The 19,862-nt window shown below is 39.7% G+C and overlaps 1 protein-coding gene and 1 long non-coding RNA gene across 2 annotated transcripts; both read right to left on the bottom strand.

Moving 5' to 3' along the window:
• Positions 1 to 805: 805 nt before the first annotated feature.
• LOC113006602 (uncharacterized) lies at positions 806 to 6,071 on the bottom strand. Its single transcript, XR_003269784.1, has 6 exons — positions 6,014 to 6,071; positions 5,756 to 5,851; positions 5,620 to 5,648; positions 2,178 to 2,234; positions 2,005 to 2,073; positions 806 to 1,897 (listed from the first exon to the last, which is right to left on the bottom strand). It is a non-coding gene; the product is annotated as an uncharacterized LOC113006602 (long non-coding RNA).
• A 3-nt stretch (positions 6,072 to 6,074) lies between these two features.
• LOC113037579 (uncharacterized) lies at positions 6,075 to 7,198 on the bottom strand (the record flags this gene model as incomplete). The annotated part of the gene is made up of 4 exons (XM_026194818.1): positions 7,160 to 7,198; positions 6,619 to 6,954; positions 6,225 to 6,491; positions 6,075 to 6,130 (listed from the first exon to the last, which is right to left on the bottom strand). Coding segments are annotated over exons 1-4 (696 nt in total), but the record flags the coding sequence as incomplete, so codon positions are not given.
• Between the last annotated feature and the right edge of the window lie 12,664 nt (positions 7,199 to 19,862).

The raw sequence follows: 19,862 nt of genomic DNA, 5'->3' as shown, positions 1-19,862 counted from the left end.
AAAACGAGTGTTAAACAGAAACACGGAGAACACACCAGCAGCATTAATGATGACGCGGCCACAGTTTAACGTGGAGCTGGAGTCTGTTTACACACCGACAAAAGCAAAGAGCCGTTACCGAGACAGTGAGCTCAAACAGAGTGAAAAACGTGTGTATAGCGTCCAAAGGGAACCGTGTAGCTGCTCCATCCATCGCCCTTTATTTTACACTGTGTAAAATCAGCAGTTAGCCTCCAGCAGTTGTATTAAAATATTTAGATGAACTGTTAAGTTAACTTAGTCTGATATATGTTTATGTCAAGGACTGCGCTGGCAGACCGTGGGGATGTGGGGAAATAGGACCCAAAACTCAGGACTCTTCAGTGTAGACAGTGTATTTACTTGATATTATTTATATATTTTTTGCATTTAATACAATGTTTTCTTTAAAAATTTCAATTTCAATATGGCATATAAATATAATCAAAGGGTTTTGTTGGCAGGGTCTTTGTATGCAGTTAAACTTTAAAACATTGCATTTTCTAAAATGTAAACCAATGAGCAGTTTATTCTGAAAGATGTCTGTTTTTCTCTCTTTTGAATAATTAGAATAGAATAGAATACAATAGAATAATCCTTTAATTGTCCCACAAGGGGAAATTTGGTTGTAACAGCAGCCAGAAAGACTTGTATACAAACAAACAGTACACAGGACACAGAACAGAAACATACACAATTTTTCTTACATATTTACATATGGACAATGGTTACTATAAACAGAGTACTGTAAATTGTTGTAAATTTACAGTAAATTATTATTGGCCATTAATAAAACAAAAGCATTTCTTATCCGATCACTCGATTAATTGATGGAAAGATAACTGCAGCCCTAACATACTTTAAAGCTAATTCTGAGACTTTTAATATTAACTATTACATTTTAGTAATAGAAATAATAGAATAAAATAATAAAGGGCTATAGAATTCCAAACAGTCTGACCATAGTCACTAATTTTCATGATCTATCATAAGTGACCCTGTGAATGTGCATTCTGTAGGCTGTTCAACAACAAAGAAAGCAACTAAGGCAATAATTGAGACATTTGATATTGCTGTGTTCATTTTAGGCATAATGAGGACAGATGATAAACATATCCCCTATGAATTCCAAATTAAAAATTAATATTAATCCACAAAAATTATGCCATTTTACCTGCAGGTGGCATCACAACACGCTGAAACAGACATGCCGCTCATTTCATTGTGTCTCATGGAAATGTCTCCAAAATAACAGAAAGGCCTAATCTATCTGCAGTGTTACTCATGTGTGCATGTAACTTCCTTCTTACTTCCTTATGGTGACATGATTCATATGGCCTTTTGATTTTCAGAGTTTCATTCATTCAGTCATTTTACTTCTTCTTTTTTTTTTCTTAATTGCCTCCATCTCGCCCCATCCCAAGCATCCTCTTCTGTCACACCAATCCCCTGCATGTCCTCCTGCACTGCATTCCTAAATGTCCCCCATGCAACATTATTTATTCTGTTCTTGTAAGTCTTATATCCCTGACCCAACCCATGATTCCATTTCATTTCCCCTTTAAATATTAACGGAAATAAGACAAAACGGTTATATCATTATACACGTTAATATCTATTTTTTTTAAAATCCGTTTTCATAAATTACTGCCAATTTACAGGGACTCACACAGCTGAGTTGTTGCTTCCTCTTTTTAAATTGAGGAAACCCAATTTTCTTAAAGATGAGAAGCTTTTTCACAGAAGCAGCAATCTGATGTTTAAGTTCTCTTTTTCTTTACTTGATGGTAGCATAGAGGCTGCTGGCATCCGTGGAGGAAGCTTTAACAGTGGCGTAGGTAACTGTCTCACCTTCATCACTGTCATTTTTACCCCGAATCTGGAAGCACACAGAGCACAGGATAGTTCACCAGATGTAACACAACACAGTGAAAACATCATTTATAAATGCACCAATGAAGCTGAAACTCTGATCATATACATTACTTTGTTTTTATTGTGGGTCTTGTTGGCATAGGTGATGGAGGCGTAGGAAACACCATCTTCTGGATCCACCTACACAGTGAAGAGTGTTACTACTACTTTTAGCTTACTGCAATTACACATTCTTGAACAAATTGAAACAACAGCTGCTCTGGGTGTGGTGTGGGCGATCTTACTGTTTCCTGGCTGGTTTCTGGTGCACACTTAGTGACTGCAGGGTTTGAGGTCAGGCCCTGAAGAAATAAATATGTAAGAACTGATTTAATTCTGGTCTCTGAAGAATTTAAGCATCACTCGTCTAGTGTATGCATTACATCTCCGCAGCTTTTAAGTTGCGTGAAATATAAATATATACAGTGGGGCAAAAAAGTATTTAGTCAGCCACCGATTGTGCAAGTTCCACCACCTAAAATGATGACAGAGGTCAGTAATTTGCATCAGAGGTACACTTCAACTGTGAGAGACAGAATGTGAAAAAAAATCCATGAATCCACATGGTAGGATTTGTAAAGAATTTATTCGTAAATCAGGGTGGAAAATAAGTATTTGGTCAATAACAAAAATACAACTCAATACTTTGTAGCATAACCTTTGTTGGCAATAACAGAGGTCAAACGTTTACTATAGGTCTTTACCAGGTTTGCACACACAGTAGCTGGTATTTTGGCCCATTCCTCCATGCAGATCTTCTCGAGATCAGTGATGTTTTGGGGCTGTCGCCGAGCAACACGGACTTTCAACTCCCGCCACAGATTTTCTATGGGGTTGAGGTCTGGAGACTGGCTAGGCCACTCCAGGACTTTCAAATGCTTCTTACGGAGCCACTCCTTTGTTGCCCGGGCGGTGTGTTTTGGATCATTGTCATGTTGGAAGACCCAGCCTCGTTTCATCTTCAAAGTTCTCACTGATGGAAGGAGGTTTTGGCTCAAAATCTCACGATACATGGCCCCATTCATTCTGTCCTTAACACGGATCAGTCGTCCTGTCCCCTTGGCAGAAAAACAGCCCCATAGCATGATGTTTCCACCCCCATGCTTCACAGTAGGTATGGTGTTCTTGGGATGCAACTCAGTATTCTTCTTCCTCCAAACACGACGAGTTGAGTTTATACCAAAAAGTTCTACTTTGGTTTCATCTGACCACATGACATTCTCCCAATCCTCTGCTGTATCATCCATGTGCTCTCTGGCAAACTTCAGACGGGCCTGGACATGCACTGGCTTCAGCAGCGGAACACGTCTGGCACTGCGGGATTTGATTCCCTGCCGTTGTAGTGTGTTACTGATGGTGACCTTTGTTACTTTGGTCCCAGCTCTCTGCAGGTCATTCACCAGGTCCCCCCGTGTGGTTCTGGGATCTTTGCTCACCGTTCTCATGATCATTTTGACCCCACGGGATGAGATCTTGCGTGAAGCCCCAGATCGAAGGAGATTATCATCCATCCATCCATCCATCCATCCATCTTCATCCGCTTTATCCGGGGCCGGGTCGCGGGGGCAGCAGCCTAAGCAAAGAGGCCCAGACCTCCCTCTCCCCAGCCACCTCCTCCAGCTTATCCGGGGGAATACCAAGGCGTTCCCAGGCCAGCCGAGAGATATAATCTCTCCAGCGTGTCCTGGGTCTGCCCCGGGGCCTCCTCCCAGTGGGACATGCCTGGAGCACCTCACCCAGGAGGCGCCCAGGGGGCATCCTTGTCAGATGCCCAAACCACCTCAGCTGGCTCCTTTCGATGTGGAGCAGCAGCTGCTCTACTCTGAGCCCCTCCCGGATGGCCGAACTTCTCACCCTATCTCTAAGGGAGAGGCCAGCCACCCTTCGGAGGAAGCTCATTTCTGCCGCTTGTATCCGCGATCTCGTTCTTTCGGTCACTACCCACAGCTCGTGGCCATAGTTGAGGGTAGGGATCGACCGGTAAATTGAGAGCTTCGCGTTTACACTCAGCTCCCTCTTCACCACGACGGACCGGTGCAGCGTCTGCATTACTGCAGCTGCAGCCCGTCTGTCAATCTCCGGCTCCCTTCTCCCATCACTCGCGAACAAGACCCCGAGATACTTGAACTCCTCCACTTGGGGCAGGAACTCATCCCCGACCCGGAGTGGGCACTCCACCCTTTTCCGGCTGAGAACCATGGCCTCAGATTTGGAGGTGCTGATCCTCATTCCCGCTGCTTCACACTCGGCTGCGAACCATTCCAGTGCGAGCTGGAGGCCCTCACCCGATGAAGCCAACAGAACCACATCATCTGCAAAAATCAGAGATGAGATTCTGAGGCCACCAAAGCGAAAGCCCTCCGCCACTTGGCTGCGCCTAGAAATCCTGTCCATAAAAATTATGAACAGAACCGGAGACAAAGGGCAGCCCTGGCGGAGCCCATCACCCACCGGGAACGAGTCCGACTTATTGCCGGCAATGCGAACCAAGCTCTTGCAACGGTTGTATAGGGATCGAATGGCCCGTAGCAATGGGCCAGACACCCCATACTCCCGCAACACCTCCCACAGGACACCCCGAGGGACACGGTCGAATGCCTTCTCCAAGTCCACAAAACACATGTAGACTGGTTGGGCAAACTCCCATGCACCCTCAAGTATCCTGGAGAGGATAAAGAGCAGGTCCAGTGTTCCGCGACCAGGACGAAAACTGCATTGTTCCTCCTGTATCCGAGGTTCGACTAGCGGACGAACTCTCCTTTCCAGCACCCTGGCATAGACTTTCCCAGGGAGGCTGAGGAGTGATTATCAGTGGTCTTGTATGTCTTCCATTTTCTGATGATTGCTCCCACAGTTGATTTTTTCACACCAAGCTGCTTGCCTATTGTAGATTCACTCTTCCCAGTCTGGTGCAGGTCTACAATACTTTTCCTGGTGTCCTTCGAAAGCTCTTTGGTCTTGGCCATGGCGGAGTTTGGAGTCTGACTGTTTGAGGCTGTGGACAGGTGTCTTTTATACAGATGATGAGTTCAAACAGGTGCCATTCATACAGGTAACGAGTGGGGGACAGAAAAGCTTCTTACAGAAGACGTTACAGGTCTGTGAGAGCCAGAGATTTTCCTTGTTTGAGGTGACCAAATACTTATTTTCCACCCTAATTTACGAATAAATTCTTTACAAATCCTACCATGTGAATTCATGGATTTTGTTTTTCACATTCTGTCTCTCACAGTTGAAGTGTACCTCTGGTGCAAATTACTGACCTCTGTCATCATTTTAAGTGGGGGAACTTGCACAATCGGTGGCTGACTAAATACTTTTTTGCCCCACTGTATAAATAACATGGGAGCGTTGAAACATCTGCAACAAACTTTTTTTTAAATCCAGAGTTTAAATAGATAAAATGCAACACAACAGTCACACAATACACACCATATTTGAGGCCTTTAATATAATCTTTTTTGCATTCAGAGAGAAATTCATCAGTTAGCAGGTTGTCATTTGAAGCATTAATAACTATAAAAGCAAAGCAAAAATGCTTTGTTCCCTCTTTCGTTCCTTTTCCTGATCTTTTGCTGCAAGAACCAGTGAGTTTTAATACAAAACCATTAACACTGTTTATCTTGCTGCATTGTTTCTCATCTAGAGAATACAAAATGTCTAAAAAAAAAAAAAATTTCAACTCACAGCATTTCCATTTGCTTCTATTTTGTTCCCTGAAAAGATAAACAAACAAACAAACAAGGTTAGATGCTTCTCCACAAAGAAAATTCAGCCTTATTCAGATTTCTCACTAAGAGACATTTAATTTAATTTATCTCACCTTTGAGTCTCTTCAAACAGATTAGTTTCACAGCCACAATTAAAACTGCAACTAAAATGACAACCACAAGGATGTACGGCCACACCTGATCTGCACCTGAATACAAAAATATAAAGTATTTAGTTACACTAAATATTTTAATTATCTGAGATAATTTAAAACAAATAAAAAACAACATGTGCTTTAAAAAATGATAGATTGACATTCAGTTATTATTAGGAAAAGCAGAAAAGAAAACAAACAAATGACAAAACTCACCTGGGATACTAGGTGCGTATAATGTTGTTGCTGATGTTGTTGTTGCTGATGTTGTTGTTGCTGATGTTATTGTTGCTGATGTTGTTGTTGCTGATTTTGCTGTTACTGCTTCTTTACCTGAAAAAAGAACAAAATTCAGCCAGGTGTTTATTGTGTATATCAGTTTAAAAGGATTTTGAAAAGTTCTTCAAAATCTCTCCTGGTTTCTTACCTGATGACTGAGTGCTGAAGGTAAAAAGCTGCTCTTTGTTATCTTCTGTTGTTACGCTACAGTTAAAGTCACAAGTTGATATATGACTGTATGCATCATTCAGAAAAGTCACAGCAGCAGAGCAGGAAGACTCCGATGTTTTTAAATTTGAGTAATCTCTATCCAGAGCTTCACTGATATGGATCCACTTCACTTTGTGTTTGCACCGTTCATATGTCCACACAGAGCAGTTTAAAGTCACCTCATCAGCTTTCTTGTGTTCAGTCACTGGTGAAGATGAAATTCAAGAGAAATACCAAATAAATATAAGTTTCCTTTTTTCAAAATGTAACTTGTCAGCATGTTGTTCTAACAGGATGGTTTGAGCTCAAAATATAGTGTTGCAAATACTCACTGCTAACAACAGACAGATAAACCACAGCATCTGGACCTTGCTGTTTCCCTGGATTGCCTCTAAACTGTCTGCAGGTGTAACGACCAACATCCTCAGCTGTGACCTTCTTTATAACCAGTGAGCATTCTGCTCTAACACTCAGTCTGTCTGATTTGGCTTTTTCTTTGATTTGTCCAAGATTAATCAGCTCTACTGATGGTGTGCTTCTTGAATCAGTGAAGAGCCAGGTGGTAGTGTCACAGTTGTGATGATTGTTGATCACGTTTTTACAAGGCAAAGTGACATTATCGCCATCTCTGACAGTGAAGGAGAGCAAAAGATCTCCACTTAGTGCTCCTGAGGATATAACAGAGAATCGAAAATGTTACATTACACGAGTGCAGATAAGTTACACACTTAACATGTATTTACTTTTCATTTAATCTTTGTTTGCTTTGGTGAAATAAACAGCATCGCTGTCTATGCTACATAAAGATTCCATAAAGCAAAATTAGAAAGAAGAGTTTAAAAAAAACCCTTCTCTATTGTACATATTTCTTACCTGTAAACTGCAGTATGAGTATAAAAGGCACAGCCATTTTAATCCATCTAGATTGAACCGCCATGTCTCTCAGTCTCGCTTTTCTTCTTGAGCTTCTGAAACACAAATGTATCTTTTTCCTGTAACTGTGGAGCCATGACTTCCTCATCATGACTTTCAACATTCTTTTCTTACATTTCTGCGGTTGTTCTTATGCAACCGCTTTCATGTTCCCTATTAATAAAGAGCTACAGTTAGTATTAAGTTTACACTGACCTGCTGTATCTGGAATGAAAATTAGTGAAAACATAGAAAACACACTTTGAGTTTCTGTGCTAAGTGTATTTAATTCAACTCCCAAACATGTTTTTAACCTGTCTACACTTTGCTGTAATTACATACAAACTTGAATGAATGTATTTATATTTATTTTCACATAAGTGTAACAGAATAAGGTTTATTACTACAATTATCATACAAAATTCAAAAATATATATCGTGAGGGTACTTTATTTTCATACTTTACACACACACGCACGCACGCACGCACGCACACACAGTGACAGTTTGTTTTCAGTGTTTAAATGACTGGTTATCAAACAGAAACAGCTGATATCACATGTGGCCTTTGTCACGTGTGCTTGTGTTTAGAGCAGTTGCATCACATTAGATCGGTACCTCCCCTGCTTTATTTTGAGCCTACAGCACCCTCTGCTGGACAATAGAACTCATTACAACAACAAACCTGGCAAAAGCAAAAGTCAAGATTCAAAGATTCAAAGTGTTTATTGTCATGTGTACAGAAGAAATAGCATTTCTCTGTGCAATGAAATTCTTCCTTTGCTGTCCATAAACAAATGCCAAATTAGGCTGAAGGAACAAGATAAATAAGGATAAAAATAAGACAAGACATTAAGATAAATAAAGATAAACTTTGGCCTCTTGCGCCAAAGTCCAGCATCTGATTGTTGCTCTGTAGGAACATCAGACTTACCTCCCTCTTTCCTTCTTACACATCACTACATCTCTACATGATGTTGTCTACTGAATGCAAACAATTTAGTTTTTTAAATTTTACTTATTCTTGGAAAGAAAACTTTAGTATACTTATTATTTTAGCCTGTTTTCTTTTACTTGTTCGGCGTTAGTGATCTGATCATAGCCAAAGTAATCCATCACCGACCACTGATAGGCGCAGGGTACTGTTCAACACTGACCAGCGCTGTTTTATCTTTTGGGGACACTCTCCAAGTAAAGGAATGGAAGTGACATCATCTTAAAATTACATCACACATTTTTTTTTTGTTTTTAATAACAGGATGAAGTTATTGTAAGAATTAAACTTCAAACACATGGATTATCTTTAGGCCGTTTTATTGTAACACTGAGGGCTGAGGAATTTCAAATTCCCGTGTATGATCTGTACATATGGTTTTTGACAATAAAGCTGACTTTGACTTTGATTAGTTACTTTTCCAATATACAGGTAAAATGAGCCACAAACTCAGTTTAAAAACAATTTCTTTAATTCACAATTACTCAGATTCAAAGTAAAATATTACAGAATACAAAATTAAAATAGATAAATGATGTTATGCAAATTAAGCAGCTCAACACAGAGATACTAAAAAAAAGAGTTACAGTGACATCACACAAAGACATTAAAACATTCTTACCACTTATATTTCTTTAATTGTCTAGACTGACACTGTGAAATACACTGTGTGTACTGCATAGTCTATGTTAAGGGTATCTATTTAGAGTTTAATGCTAACTTGATGGCTAACTATTATACTGCATTACACAAATGTTTCAATGATAAAACACTAAAATGGGCTTTCCCCTTCAAACAATATTATGAATATACCTACTTCCATATATTGGTCATTTCAAGTTTATTACATTTTACTCAAAACGCTCAATGTGCTTCAAAAAGAGGAAGAAGAAAAGTCCTGAGATTATACAGTGCATGACAGTTACTTAACAAACATATAAAAAAGCTATAGGATCGGTTTCAGATCAAACCAAATTTAATATTAGATAATCAGAGTAAATACGAAAAATTTTAAGTCTTTAAATTAAGTCTTTATTTATTAAGGGAAATAAAGTCACCCAAGCCTACTATGTTAAATTAAAAATTTCTTGTTAAATTAAAAATTAACTGTAACTGCTGGTTACTCCCAGTTATCATCTGTCTGACAAAGTGAAGTAGATTAAAAGATCCCAAAAGGCAACGCATCATGCCACGATCTAAAGAAACATCTGAGAAACAAAGTCACTATTAGTCTCTAAAGGACTGCAAAGCCATTTCTAAGGCTTTGGGAGTACAGCGAGCCATGGTAAGAGACAATATCCACAAATGGAGAAAACTTGGAACAGTGGTGAACTTTCCCACAAGTGGCCAGCTGACCAAAGAGCTACTCCAAGAGCACATCACCAACTCATCTCATTGTCACAAAGGAACCAAGAACAGCATCTAAAGATCCACAGGCCTCACTTGTCTCACTTAAAGTCAGAGCTCATGATTCAACAATAAGAAACACACTGGGCAAACATGGGAGATTTCCAATGAGAAAACCACTGCTGACCAGAAAGAACATGAAGTCTCACAGACTTTTGGGAAACTATTCTGTGGACTGATGAGACAACAGTTGAACTTTTAGGAAGATCTGAGACCTGTTACACCTGGTATAAAACTAACACATTATTTAATAGAAAGATCATCACACCAACAATCATACACGGTGGTGGCAGTGATGTGGGGATACTTTGCTCCTTTAGGACGACTTGCTGTAATTGATGAAACCATAAATTCTGCTCTCTACTAGAAACTCCTGAATGTCTGGCCATCAGTTCATGCCTTGCAGCTCAACCTTACTTGGGTTACACAGCACGTTATGCAAACAATAATAAAAAAAAAAACATTCACAGTGATGTAAATAAAATTTTTTCAGTTATCACAAACTCTCGACTGCCAAAGTAGATTTGAATAAACTTTCCCCTTAAAAATGAAAACATCATTTAAAAACTGTATTTTGTATTTACTAGGGTTGTCTTTGTCCAATTATTATATTATATTATATTATATTATATTATATTATATTATATTATATTATATTATATTATATTATATTATATTATTATTGATGATCTGAAACATGTAAATGTGACAAATATGTAAAAACCGAAATGAAAGTTGAGAACATATATAGACAAGATAAACTTTCCCTCCATCACTGCCAAATCTGACATGGCATCAACTCCCGAGCAACTATTTCATTTCACCTGCAGATAGTATCACAACACACTGTAATAAATGTATGTAACAATATGTTTGTTTAATTGTCGTGCCAGCTTTCTCTTTTTCAACTGAGCAACCCAACAGCTCTTTTAGATGAGAAGCTTTTTGTTTACTTGATGGTGTCATAGAGGTTGCTGGGATCCATGGAGGAAGCTTTCACAGTGGAGTACGTAACTCTCTCACCTTCATTTTTGTCTCGAACCTGGAAGCACACACAACACAGGAAATATAATCACATCTCAGAAAGTAAAGAAGAATAAAAGATCTCCACTTAGTGCTCCTGAGAACAACACAGACAAACAAAAATGTGACCGTTAAATGTCTAAGCACAGATTATTTATACACTTACAACGCACGATAAAACTGGAAAAACCAACTGACGTTTTTAATCCTTCTGTTATAAACATGTTCATTTTATTTTTACCTATAAACTAAAGCACAAGCATAAAAAGCACAGACATTCGAATCTGTCTGAATGTAAACATCATATCTCTCAATCTCTTTTCTTCACGAGTTATTGACACAATAATTTAATGTTTTGCTGTAATTATACTGTAATATCACTTCCTCAATGTGAGTTTCAGCCTTCTTTCTCACATTTCTGCTGTTATTCTTATGCAATCAGGCTGTCACAGGTCTCATGTTCCTCATTTGGTAACATCTAGAGTTGGCATTAATCAATTAGGATGGTTCTCAGGAGGTTATGATGTCAACTCATTACCTCCATGTCTTGTGTTTTAGTGTATATTTTTTATACAGCACCTCCTTCTGAACAAAAAGGGGTTGTTACAACAACAAATCCTGAAATAAAATCCTAAAAAAATAGAGGAAATATCCTCCTGAGAACCAGCTTATTCATTTATTGTTATTAACTGACATCAATTGTACAACCAACAGGACAGCTTACCTGCGTTTTACTGGTGGTTTTGTTGGTGTAGCTGATGGAGGCATAGGGAACAAGGTATTCAGGTGCAGCCTGCACAGTGAAGACAACATAGAGACTGCTCAGTAATGCTCAGATTCAACATATAAGAGAGCAAATACAAGTGCCGAGTAACTATTTAATCTCACAGATTCCTGAATGGTTCCTGGAGCAGACGGAGTCACTGCAGGGTTTAAATTCAGTTCCTGAATCAAACAAACAAAGAAGCCTCATAAACACAGCAGACTGTAAGCACACCAGGTCAGTTGGGTAAGCTGACAAAAACACTTATCTTCTGGCCTCATGATAAAAAATATAACACAGTAACTGTAGTGAACGGCCGTGGTATGAGTACACTAACAAAGTTTAAGAAATTATGATATAACTCACAGGATTTTCATTAGTCTCCATTTTTTTTCCTAAACAAAGAGAGAAATCAATTCAAGTTTTTAGAATTAAATTTCATTCTGGTTTTTCATTCCATTTGTTCATACAAGTTCAGGCTGGTGAAATCTCTCACCTTTAGCTCTCTTCCATCTGATGGCTATAACAGCACTTATTATCAGTGCTAATAACCCCAGCAGTACAACAATAAACATCCACCATCCTGGAGAAAAAGAAAAGCATTAAGATAATTTCAGCTGCAGATTCCTGTCTGTTTAGTGTCCTGCAGGTAAAAGAGAAGAGAACACTCAGCTATCAACAAATAAATAATAAATCAAATATACTTATTTTTATTTATACACTGTTGTGGTTGTGTTAAGGTCTGGAAACAACCTGCTTTAGTTCATTAAAAGTTCATCCTTCCTGAATAAAATAACATGCTGTCATGTCGCTCAGTCTTGAATACAGGGTTTATTGTTGTTTCTGGGATGTTCATGTTCTTTAGTTTTATATCTTTGATCATCTTTGCATTATGGTTCTGTATTCTGTGTTGCTTTCTGTAATTTCTTACTTTTCACTGGTTTTCTTTCACTTAACTCATATATAAGTTTGTTTGGTTTATTTCTTGCCTTTAGTGCTGTGCTCCTGTTTAACAGTTCTTTATGCTCATTCTGTGTGTTTGGTTTTGAGATGGGATTTATGTTTGAGCTGTTTATAGTCTAATGTTTACGTTCCTGTTATCTGTGACTTTAGTCCCCTGACTGTTGATGGTAGGTTGTTTTTCCCACTTGCATTCCAATTGCGTCCCTCCGATCTTGTCTCCATGTTTGTTTATCCTCTCTGTGTATCAAGTTCATATGACTTAGTCCTGGTCTCATTGTTTGCTATTTGCTGTCTTATTTCAATAGTCTCTGACTGCTAGTGCTTTGTATTTAGTTCTGCTTCCCTTGTCTCTTCTTCTGTGATTGGTTTCAGCTGCTCTTCCACCTCTTGCATTGTTCCTTCATTATGCTGTATGTATATGTTGTATCAGTTTCCCTTTGCTGTTTGTCGTGTTCTTCCTAATGTTCTTATGTCCCTGTCCCAGGACCACCCAGCACAAATGTTCTCGAGTATATTTTTTTTAGAAGGTTTCTAGTTGTTAGACTATTTGCTCCTGACCTGCTTTTTTTGATTTTGTAAGAGTAATAAATAAACTTTTAAGTTTATTCTTTATCTTCTGAGTCCTGTATTTTGGGTACAACTGCTGCCACACAGCTCGTTCCTGACATATAGCTATGGTCGTGGTCATGATTGTAACTTCACTGAACAACTGTTTTCACTGACTTTTAGTAGGAAGTAGAATATGAAGTTCAGCCTCTTGTGTCAAAGTTCAACATTTGGTTGTTGTTGTGGAAAAGCATCAAACTACCTTCCCTCTTTTCTTTTGTCCCATTACTACACATCTACAGGATTTCTTGTCTTCAAAACAAACAATTTAGTTTTAAGAAATGCTAATGGCATTTATTTATTTTTATTTTATTTTTTTCACAGACAGCAAATGAGTGCATTTTTTTTTTACCATGTAATGAAATGTAATGATAGTTTGTGGACTTTTCCAACAAAAACAACTGAAAATATTAATCTTTTGGACTTGCACTTAGGCAACCTTATTTTTGCTTTGTTTTTGTTTTTTGTTTTTTATTGTGAAGACTTTGTGATCCTTTTATTAACAGGTGTTATATGAATAGAGTTTTACTTACTTTTCAATTCATCTTAGTATTTAATGCTCCGTGTGGTTCTTAGTTTATTTATTCTTGGTTAACATTTGTTCAAGTAGCTTGAGTCTCATGTCTAGTTAAGGTTATTTGGTTTAGTCTGTTGTTCTTTTCCCTTCCCTTCTCTGTCAAGTTCGTATGTTAGTCACTGTCTCAGTACTTAGTGTCCGCCATGATATGTTGAGCTAATCTCTATTGTTATTTGGATTGGGTTTAGTTTTTTTTGCTCAGACATCACACTTTCCACATTTGCAATCCATTATGACAGAACAATGTGAGCAAATAATAGACCAGCAGCCTTCAACCCCTCAGAAGTGATAAAGAGAGTCATTTTTTGTGTGGTGGTGCCACGTGAGGAAGGGCTGGTGGGGTCTAGCGAGGAGTACGAACAGTTAGTAGCACTTAAGTAACACAGCCTGATTTCAGGGATTCAATAGCTATTAGATTCCCTGCCTGCTCATAAGGAACACAAGACTAGTGTTTCTCTATCATGATAACGTAAGCCTGATTAAACACAGAACAGTGCTGCTATTTTGTCTTTTGAGGACACTCAAAGTAAAAATCTGTAAATGAAATCTTAAAATCACATAGAACAGTTTACATTTCATAACAGATGAAGTTACTGTAAGAACTGACTTGCATTCTCACCTATTTCCTGGTCAAAAGATTGAATCCTGAAGATAAACTCCTGCACGTCTCCACCATGTGTCACTTGGCACTTCAACATCTCAGAACTCTTGGATGTGTAAATGTGATCAAATCTTGTAAAGATCACACTGGCTGAGCAGGCAGACTGTGACATCCTCAGATCTTTGTTACCATAGAGCCACTTGACAGTGTAGTATTTGCATTTTTTATATGTGGACACAGAGCAGTTTAATGTCACTGTGTCATCATCCTTATGTTCAGTTACTGTTAAAGAAAAGAAAAGAGAACAAGAATAACATTTACAGTAATCATCACTGTAATTATAGTTATTGTAATGTTTCAGTTTGATGTTCTAACAATTTGAAAACATTATGATGAAATACTCACTGTTAACAACAGACAGCTCAGCTACAGAGTCTGAACCTTCTTTTTGTCCTGATTTGTTGAACCTTCTGCAGGTGTACTGACCAACATCCTCAGCTGTGAGCTTCTTTATAACCAGAGAACATTTTGCTGTAACACTCAGTCTGTCTGATTTATTTTTGGCCTCTTGGTGAATCTCCCCGTGTTCAAACAGTGTTATTGTCGCTGTGTTTGATTTACTGAAGAGCCAGGTAGTTCTGTCACATTTATCTTGATCATCTGTCACATTTTCACATGACAAAGTGACCTCACCTTCATCCCTGATAATAAACTCAGAGTCTTCAACTGCTGCTGCTGTGAAGATAAAATCAAATCAATTGTGTAAACTTTTCTAATTTCATTTATAAATGTATTTGTATTCTTACCTGTTACTTGCAGCATTAGTAAAACTGATGAAAAGACTTTAATTGTCACGGATTGCCGGGGCAAGCCGTGTGGAATTGTAGAAAGGGACCAAAAGGCGGCAGCTCTGGTGCAGGTGAGTGTTTATTCACAGAGGTGGGTAAGTACAAACAACGGTGGCGACAAAACATGAAACTGGAAACCTAAACTGGGTAAACTAATAAGACAAACCAGAAACGAGGATGCAGGGAGGTCCGGAGAAATACATACGGGAAGACGCAGGGAGACCGAGGGGAAACAACACAGACGAACCAGCAATTACTATGACAGAAGACACAACTTAAATACACTCAGAGAACACAGGGAGATTACATACAGGTGGGAACACAGCTGGGAGTGATCACGTGACGAGAGTAGGGAGACAAACTGAAACACTCACATAAGACGCAGACCTTCACAATAAAACAGGAAACACATACACGCAATGACATAACACACCAACTTAACACAGACTGGGGGACACAGAACATAGGAACATGAACCATGAAACAGAAGAGTATAAACACCCAAGATAACCAAAACCACAGAATACTAATAAACTAAACAAACACGGAGTCGCAGACTCCGGATCATGACATTAATCCATTTGAACTGAGTCGTCATTGTCTGTCTTTCTCCTTCCTGCTTTTCACAAAAATGACAGTCACAGTCTCTGAAACAGAGCTTCATGTAGAGGCTGTTCTGACTTCCTGTGGTTATCATCTCACCACCTTCATAGCATTCTGTTGTTTCTAATAACTACATGAACCAAAGAAAATTAGAGGTCAAAGGTCACACCAGACTGTCAAAAACCCTGCAAATTTAAAATGAGTGTGTAGCTTATTTGTGATGTGTTTGATGCCTTAAAAAAGGAGAAGATGATACATGCAGTTGTGTAAATACTTACTGCTCTTTTTTTTCCTGAGAACTGAAGGGGAAGTGTTTTGGTGAGAATGTGGGCACAACAGCAGCAGAGCTCTGATGGTGTTAACCTCTAATGATGGCCAAACATCTGTGAGAAACACAGATCTGCCACAAACTGAATGTCCTCTAGACATTTTAAAAGTACACCAAGAGATAATTTGCATTTGCTTTGAATTTTACCAGTATTTGTATATTTGCTGATTTTTTTTTCTTTTACAGATGAATCTGAGTGGATTTCTGATTTCAGACTAATATACAGCACAGCTTAAAATAAGCTGTTTGACAGAGTGAAAGTCTACAATCAACAAAAGTGAAACTGATAATATGATGATAATGAAAGTTGTAACAGTGTTAGCACACAATGTCCAAAAACAAAGTAGAAGTTTGTTTATTTTAATAAAACACTAAGTCCATATATGTGAATTAGCAAAAGTCATGACACCAAAGCAAGAGCAGTACTCACTCACAAGAGCAGGGCATAGAAGAGCATTTGTCTAGTTGGCCGACACACTTTTGACCGATGGGTCAATGAAAATCCTCTGCACACTGGCCCCACACACACTGACAGCAGCCAATTTGTTAATTTTCATTAGCCACAAAGGATTAGCACACTGAGTGTGTGACTGAACTGGTTTCCCACCATTTTGAAACACTCAGGTTAGTGTTGAGGAACAAAAATGAACTGTCAGAGCTTGATGTGTACTTGAAAAAGAAGTAGTGGTAAAGGGATGTGGAAATGTTAAAGCACTAGCTGTACATCAACTTCAAATAACGCCTTCAACAATAAGTGTGTGTGTGTCGGGGGGTGGGGGAGGAGGCATTTTCCTATATGGTTATTTCACACTCATGGGGGTCTTGTGGTTCACTTTGGCTTCATCCTTGCTGCTCGTTCAAGGCGGCATAGGAGAGGGGGTCAATGTGTGCACATGTCCTTGTCTTTCTGTGTGCCACTAGTGGGTGTGTGACAGTGAATGAATGAATGTTGTGTGTGTTTGTGTGCGCATGGCTAGTCGTTGGTCTTAGGCTTGCTGGACCTTGGCCCAGGTGGGACATGGTCACCGCTTGGCGCTGGATGCTTTTGCCCCTCCCTGGGATGCAGATGCGTGTTGGTGGGGTGCATGGCTGTTGGTATGCTTCCTTGGTGGCTTGGGTTGGCCTGGACTTCGCCCTTGTCGGGGGCAGGTTTGTGCTGGGTGGTCCTGGGACCCCACTCTTGACTCATATCTGGGGCCTCCATTCTTCTCCTGCTGGAATGGGATCATGGATGTCCCTGGGATGTGTGGCCTCAGATCTTTGTTACTCTTGGGGGCTGTGGATGGCATGTTTGTCCTGGTTCCATCTCTTTCTGCTTCCAGGCTTCTGAGGGGCATCGCCGCAGCTTCCTGTCCTCATTATCATGTACATTTGTGACAAGGAAGCAGGAATTCTCTCTCTCTCACTCACACTCTACAGGAAGAATTTTGATTAATGTATTTGTGTATTTTCTCATTTTTTGTGTTCCAGTTGCTGTATGTGTGGATTTTTTTTTGTCTCTGACAGATACAGCAGTTGTATATGTTGTGCATTTCTATTTGTTTCTATTCCACATAATGTAATATCTGAAATAACACAAAAAGATTAAATAAAGGTATAAAAAATGTTTGGCACCACCATGCATTTAGATCACAATTTAAAGCACATGGCACGATGGTGCCATGTGCTGGAGCCACTTGGGGGGCAGAGTCAAGGTTTTGATCCAAACAAAGATAAAACCTAGAATTTCACTGAGAAGATTTATCCATTTCATTCCCAGTGCAGTACATTATAGCTGGGGACTTCAGCCATGCCGACTTAAGGTCAGTATTTCCCAGATTTGAAGAGCATATTAAATGTGCAACAAGGGGGGAAAACACACTGGATAAAGCCTACGGCAACATCCAAAAAGGCTACAGAGCAACCCCTCTACCACATCTAGGTTTGTCAGACCACATGTGCATGCTGCTAATCCCTGCATACACTCCTGTTAGGAGGAGAGCCTCCCCAGCCACAAAGACTGTGAAAACCCTGTCAGAAGGTGCATCACATGCACACACAACATCAGTGCGCTCATATATTAACTTCTGTGTCAACAGTGCCACTGCGGATAAACGTTTCCAGGTGTATTCCAACCAGAAACCCTGGATGACTAAAGAGATCCAGGTCCTGCTGAAGCAACGTGATGTTGCTTTCAGATCCGTTGATGGTATGCAGTACAGTGCAGCCAGATCTGACCTGAAAAAAAAAAAGGTATCAGAAAGGCCAAGGCAGCATACAAGTGGAGGATTGAAGACCACTTCAGCAACAACAACTTACAACAAGTATGGCAGGGAGTTCAGCACTTAACCAACTACAAACCTGGCAGTACCACGTTGACTGAGGGCAATGTGGCACTTGCAGAGGAGCTGAACCACTTCTTCACATGCCTTGAGGTGAAGGTACCAGAGGCAGCAGCAGCTAAAACATCGGACAGCAGCAGCAGCCCAAGCCTCATGGTGCAGGATTATGGTGGTGGTGCGCACACTGAGGTCAGTGAACCCCAGGAAGGCCGCCGGTCAAGATGGGGTGACCGGAAGGTTTCCAAAAGAATATGCAGACCAGCTGGCCCAGGTCTTCACTAAGATCTTCAATGTTTCACTGTCTCAGTCCTGCATCTCGCTAAAGTCGGCCACAATTGTCCCACTGCCAAAGAGAACCAACATTAGCAGCCTCAATGTGACATTGCAACTGGTCCAACAACACATCATGTCCTGCCTGCCACCCACACTTGACCCGCTCCAGTTTGCATACAGAGCTAACAGATCAACTGAAGATGCCATTCCTACAATGCTCCACACCTCCATCTCTGACCTGGAACAACAGGGTGTTACGCCAGGCTGCTCTTTGTTGACTTTAGCTCTGCTTTCAATACGATACTCACAGACAGACTGATAGTTAAACTGCTGGATATCGGACTTCCTTCTACTACCGGCCGCTGGATCGGAGACTTCCTGTCAGACCGTGTACAGAGAGTTAAAGTGGGGCCTCATCCTTCCTCAGCCCTCAGCCTTAACACTGAAGGAGGAAGTCTGTGCTGCAGCCTGTCAGCATCAATGGGGAGTGTGTGGACATAGAGTCAGACCTCCAATGGAGCTAAAACACCTCGGTGGTTTTAAAGAAGGCCTAACAGTTTCTCCACTTTCTGAGAATCCTCAGAACAATGGACCTGAAGAGGGAGCTGCTGCTCGTCTTCTACCGCTGCTCCATTGACAGTGTACTTACATACTGCATCTCTGTATGGTTCTCCAGCTGCACCACCGCACACAAAAAGGCACTTCAGAGGGTCATTAATATGGCCCCAAAAATAATTGGACATCCTTCCCTCTCTGAAGGACCTGTACAGCACTCGCTGTCTCAATAACTATAATAATATTTTATAATTATGCAAATATTTATATATACAAAGTGCAACAATAATTAATGTGCAATAATAACAGTGTGCAATACACATACACTTATTCATAATTTTATTACTATTATTACTATTAACACTTATTAATTTAAGTTACTATATCGTGTTGTGTTGTACGTTTTTCCCAAGGTTATAAATGTCCAGTTACTTCAGTCTGGTGCACGTAATCTCGAAATCCCATCTTGTGCGGCTGGAAAGGCTGCCTTCCAGAATGATTGGTCGCTGCTTTGTCGACCCCAGTCAAACCCAGAAATCACTGACACAAGTTTGTTCTGTTAATTTGAAATAAATCAGTCTTCACAAACAGATTTTCTGAGGTTTTTTATTTGCCGTTGCAAAGACAAACAACAACACAGAGTACAGCAGCAGTCTGTATTTCTTTAGATTAAGAATAAAAACAAGAATCGAATCATTTATAGAAACACCTTATCTACCTGCCACAGTCACAGAATACAATCAGAACATTACATGCAGCTGAGTATGTCTTGTATTACAAAATAATATGGAGACAAACACAC

This window comes from Astatotilapia calliptera, chromosome 15 (genome assembly GCF_900246225.1).
Source record: "Astatotilapia calliptera chromosome 15, fAstCal1.2, whole genome shotgun sequence".
Lineage (NCBI taxonomy): Eukaryota > Metazoa > Chordata > Actinopteri > Cichliformes > Cichlidae > Astatotilapia > Astatotilapia calliptera.
The sequence above is the reverse complement of the archived record's forward strand: the minus strand, read 5'-3'. Positions and strand labels throughout refer to the sequence as shown.